This window comes from Bipolaris zeicola, assembly GCF_000523435.1.
Source record: "Bipolaris zeicola 26-R-13 unplaced genomic scaffold scaffold_542, whole genome shotgun sequence".
NCBI lineage: Eukaryota > Fungi > Ascomycota > Dothideomycetes > Pleosporales > Pleosporaceae > Bipolaris > Bipolaris zeicola.
This window is the reverse complement of record NW_006912591.1, coordinates 1-4,740: the sequence shown is the minus strand read 5'-3', so window position 1 is coordinate 4,740 and position 4,740 is coordinate 1. Positions and strand designations below refer to the sequence as shown.

General features: G+C 51.3%; 2 protein-coding genes across 2 annotated transcripts; one reads left to right on the top strand and one right to left on the bottom strand.

Annotated features, from left to right (window-relative positions):
* Positions 1-654: 654 nt before the first annotated feature.
* Positions 655-2,891, bottom strand: COCCADRAFT_31470 (uncharacterized protein; the record flags this gene model as incomplete). Its single annotated transcript, XM_007720631.1, has 3 exons — positions 655-1,608; positions 1,702-2,568; positions 2,769-2,891. 3 exons carry the CDS (start codon positions 2,889-2,891, stop codon positions 655-657), a joined length of 1,944 nt encoding a protein of 647 aa, XP_007718821.1.
* A 532-nt stretch (positions 2,892-3,423) lies between these two features.
* On the top strand, positions 3,424-4,485 carry COCCADRAFT_65756 (uncharacterized protein; the record flags this gene model as incomplete). Its single annotated transcript, XM_007720630.1, has 5 exons — positions 3,424-3,482; positions 3,583-3,820; positions 3,870-3,926; positions 3,980-4,294; positions 4,345-4,485. Coding segments are annotated over 5 exons (810 nt in total), but the record flags the coding sequence as incomplete, so codon positions are not given.
* Positions 4,486-4,740: the final 255 nt, after the last annotated feature.

The following is a 4,740-nucleotide window of genomic DNA, read 5'->3' as shown; positions in this document are numbered from 1 at the left end:
CGTAACCTATCCCCGACAAGTAAACAAATATCGCACAAGTAGTAGTTAGTAGTTAGCTATCTATCGAATACAATCCCTGGTATACCAAAGCGATTGCTCTACGGAGCGCAGCCCCTTACATTGTCCACTAACTAATAACACTGTATTTAAACTTAGTTTCAGCATCATAACTACATACAACACAATATACTTTACATTTACTCAACTGCTTACAGTAAGAGAAGAACTTATAAGAGAGTTGACCACAACGAGTGTAGTAATGCAATCCTTCCATCCTTCATACCCATTCCTTCAGGTCCTGCTATCAGAAATCTGCCTTGCCATCACTAATGGCACGTCTTAGCGTGATAGCATATCACATGACTTCTGAACCCCGCGATGATCATTACCTTCTAACGAGGTCACTGGTTGACCTTCGACCTTGACTCCTGCATCAAGGAGAGAATTCCTCTTGTTACTTGTAACATAAATAATCAAAGTTTTTATACAGAATCATAGTAGTGAGGTCAATTTTCTACGAAACACCAATGATCTTTGCTTTCTCCTTCGCAATGCTAGAAGCTTCGTTCTATTGCGACTAGAAGCTTGCGACGGGCTATATAAGGCACTTAGAGGTTAAAATGGAGTAACCTTAGTCCGCGCATCTGCTATTGCCTAGGAATTCTCCTGACCTTGCAAGTTCAACCGTCTGAGGGTAATACTGAGGTTGATCTTTGCCGAGATGGTAGAGAGATGCTCTTCACCAAAGATCCGCCTCCTCTTCTCTAGCACCTCTTTCTCTATCTTAGCCGCCTCGTCTAGCTGTCCTTGTCTTACAAGTGTGATGGCGAGGTTGCTCATCGCCAAGATAGTGTGAGGATCGTCTTCGCCAAGGATCCGTCTCCTCTTTTCTAACACCTCCTCCTCCATCTTGGCCACATCGTCTAGCTGAACTTGATCTCCAAGCGTGATAGCGAGATTGACCATCGCTGAGATAGTGTCAGGATGGTCTTCGCCAAGCATACGCCTCCGCTTCTCTAGCACCTCCCTCTCCATCTTAGCCGCTTCTTCTAGCTGACCTTGATCTCTAAGCATGTTGGCGAGATTGCCCGTCGCCAAGATAGTGTTAGGATGGTCTTCGCCAACAATCTGCATAATCTTCTCTAGCACTTTCTTCTGCATATGCACTGCTTTCTCTAGCTGACCTTGCTCTCTAAGCGTGATGGCGACGTTGCCTATCGTCAAGATAGTGTCAGGATGCTCTTCGCCAAGCAGTCTGCATCGTGCCTGCAGCACATACTCCTCGATTAACAGCGTTTCTGCCCATCTTTCTAAATCTTTTATGAAAAATACCACGCCTTCTATCTCATTAATTATATCTTCAGTAGTTCCGTCTATATCATGCGCTGTAGTTAGCGCAGCAAAGCTTCCCATCACGTGCGGCACAAGTCGTAGCTTGTCTTCTGGCTCGCGACTACACCCCTCTATCGCCTCTATAACGAGCTGAAACGCTGCCTTACTATACTTGCTCTGCTCCTCTGCGCCGAGCCGGTCGTAGCCCCAAGCATGCACCAGCTTATGCATCGCATAGCCTTGTTGCTCTGCCTTCCACCAGACTAGCGAGTACTTCTGCAACACTGCAAAGCACTCTTCGATCTTGTACATATCCACTGTCTGCTGCGGATAGACTAGGCTCTTCCAGCTCGTCTTCGCCTAATCTACTATTTGTTCTTCGCTGTTTGCTTCTATATTAGTGTAGAAAAGCTTGAGGTATATATCATCGAAGCTTAGAAAGGATAGTATCGTCATTAGCATCGATGCCTCTGCACACTGCCCGGCAACGGCTGCATACGACGTCTCCCACGTCGTCAGCACGCTCTCGCTGTACTGGTGCACCAGGCTCTCAGGCTTGCGCTGGAGCAGCTCCCGCCGTCGCTCTTTGTACTCTGATAGGTACGCCTTAATGTTGCTCTGCAGCCGCGGCGTCCGCCCGACGTAGGTAGCAGCGAGCGTGATAGCTAGCGCCAGGCACCTAAGCTCTTTGACAATGCACAGCACCTTATCCTTAGTACTCACTCCGTTGTAGTATATCCTAGCGTACTTCTGGAACAGCTCAGCGGCCTGCCCCGCCTCCATCTCGCCTACCTGCACTCCCTCTAGCCGCGTCATGTCCTTCGCCGTGCTGCTTCGACTCTTGATGATGACGTCTAGGGCCGCTGTGCTAGGGATGAAGTGCTTGATGTTGATGTACCCGTCAGCCTTCTCGTCCTCGATCGTGTCGGCGCCGTCAAACACTATCAGCCACCGGCCTCGCTGACCCGCAAACCAGCTCTTCACTCTAGCCACGGCATCCTCTACGCTAATCGCTGTCTCTTGCCCAGCAGACGTGTAGAGGCCGAATAGCGTCTGGTATAGGCGGACGAAGTCGCGCTCTAGCGACTCCTTGCGCTCTGCCTCGATCCAGAAGGTCGCCTTGTACTGGTCGCGATGTTGCTGCACGTAGTCGAGCACTAGCTGGGTCTTGCCCGCCCCGCCAAGTCCCCATACCACGAGCGTTTTAGTGCCGCTATGTGCAGTATTACGGCCAAGCTGTGCATGTATCTAGTCGTGCAACAAACTACGCGGGACGAACGCCTTAACAGGCTCGAGCGCAGTGTGTGCGAAGTGGCCTGCGAAGTCTATGCGGGCCGCTGCTGCGGAGTCTATATAGAGTGAGTATTAAACCTAACACGATTATAGCTAAGGATGCACTTACTAAAGGTAAGACTAATAAAGTTGCCCTAGAAGACCACTGCTCTGTTCGCAGCGTGGGTAGCGCCAAAGCGGGACCCTTCCTGGCGGATCTGCGCCTCGCTAGATCGCCCGCCTTCCCGCTGCGCAGGTGGATAGTGTGGGCGCGAGGGGAGCTCCATGGCAGGAGCTGCAGATAATGTCGTAGACAGTTAAAGGTGCGCTGCCGAGTGATGACACGACTATAACCCGCCTGAGGTCCCACGTCCCTCAGCCGGGAGACGACACACGTGAGCAGGCTGCAGGTGCTGAGCCGCAGCCGTGCAGCTCAGCTCAGGCTGGGTGTGCAGCGATTGGCAGTCGTCGCGCCATCCAAGTAGCACCACGCACCAAGCAACAGCCTGCGCAAATGATATGAAGTAAGCTACATACCCCGCCAACTTATAAGGCCACTGCTAGAACTGAAGTGCTGTACGAGTAGACTAACTTGTCCGTCAACTCTTAGTACTTGAAAAGTAGGCAGGTGTTTCGTCCTTCACTGCGCTTTCACGTCTTCCTTGTCCGCCTCACGCTCAGAGATTGTCTAAAGAGTCGCACTACAGAATAATTATGCCGAGGTGGTCGTGGCTCTCACGCAAACAGGGTTCTGATGACGACCGATTCTCGCCCGACAACACGCCCATACCACCGTCCGCACCAGCAGCGTCCTCTTCGCGAAAGGTTTTCCCTTCTGGGCTGAAGTTGTTGCACCCTGGGGAGAACAGCATTGTTGAGTAAGTTCATTGGAACTGACTGGCCGTCTCTGCTAGCCTCTACCGACTCCGTACGCACAGTGCGATACAGCAAGAACTCGCTGACTTTCTCCTACTCCAGTCTGATTTTCGTACATGGCCTCACTGGAGACCGAGAGAAGACATGGACGGCTAAAGATGCCACTGAGCCATGGCCGAAAACTCTGCTGCCATCCAAAGTACCGAATGCCCGCATTCTCACTTTTGGCTATGACGCATACGTAAGTGACTGGCGAGGCATGGTTTCAAAGAACAGGATTGGCAACCACGCGATGAACCTGCTTTCTAGTGTAGCTAGTTACAGAGAAGAAGATGACACTGTATGTCCCCATCGTAGCTCTACGCATGAAGCCAAACTTACAGCAATAGGACAGCCGTCCGATCATATTCATCTGCCATAGCCTAGGAGGTCTTGTGTGTGAGGATGTAAGCTGTCTAGCTAAGCGATTAGTTGATTGCAGCTGCTAATCTGACATTAGGCTCTCGCCGCAGCACAGCAACGGCCCGAAGCACACATCAAGCGAGTTCTTGACTGCTGTCGCGGCATTGTGTTTCTCGGTACACCGCATCACGGCTCAGGCCTAGCACATTGGGCAGAGAGTCTAGCAAAAGCTATTGGTGTGCTTAAACAAACTAACGCTGAGATTCTTGCGGTCCTCAAAAGCGACTCGGAAGTGCTCGAGCGGATCCAGGGTAACTTCCACACCATGATCCGTGCACGCAACCAGAACGGGCTTGCGCCAATTGAGATTACCTGTTTCTACGAGGAGCTGCCTCTGCCTAGCGTTGGCACAGTGAGTTGAACGCCGATCGGGAATTGAAGCTTGACTTATAACCACCACAGGTTGTCCCAGCCCATTCAGCTATCTTGCCCGGTTATATTCCAATCGGGATACGACAAAACCACATGGACATGACAAAATTTAGTGCGGTGGACGATCCTGGGTTCGTTGCCGTTACTGGTGAGGTTCGTCGGTGGGTCAAGGCGCTTGTTGTATCAGTGAATGACACCAGCACCACTCGGGATAACACTTGGGACCCGTCAAGGGATCGCAATAGCCCTGAGCCAGGCGGTGCGCCAGGCTCGCGAGTACTGAGGATCGATCAAGGCGGCTCGCACTACACAGGTGCAACTACTGTTAACGGAGGATCGCTCTTTCAAGGGAACTTTGTCGGTCATAGTATGTAATAGCCTGATGTTTACTAGTCAGTCGAATAGGCACTACTCGCCCCACGTGCC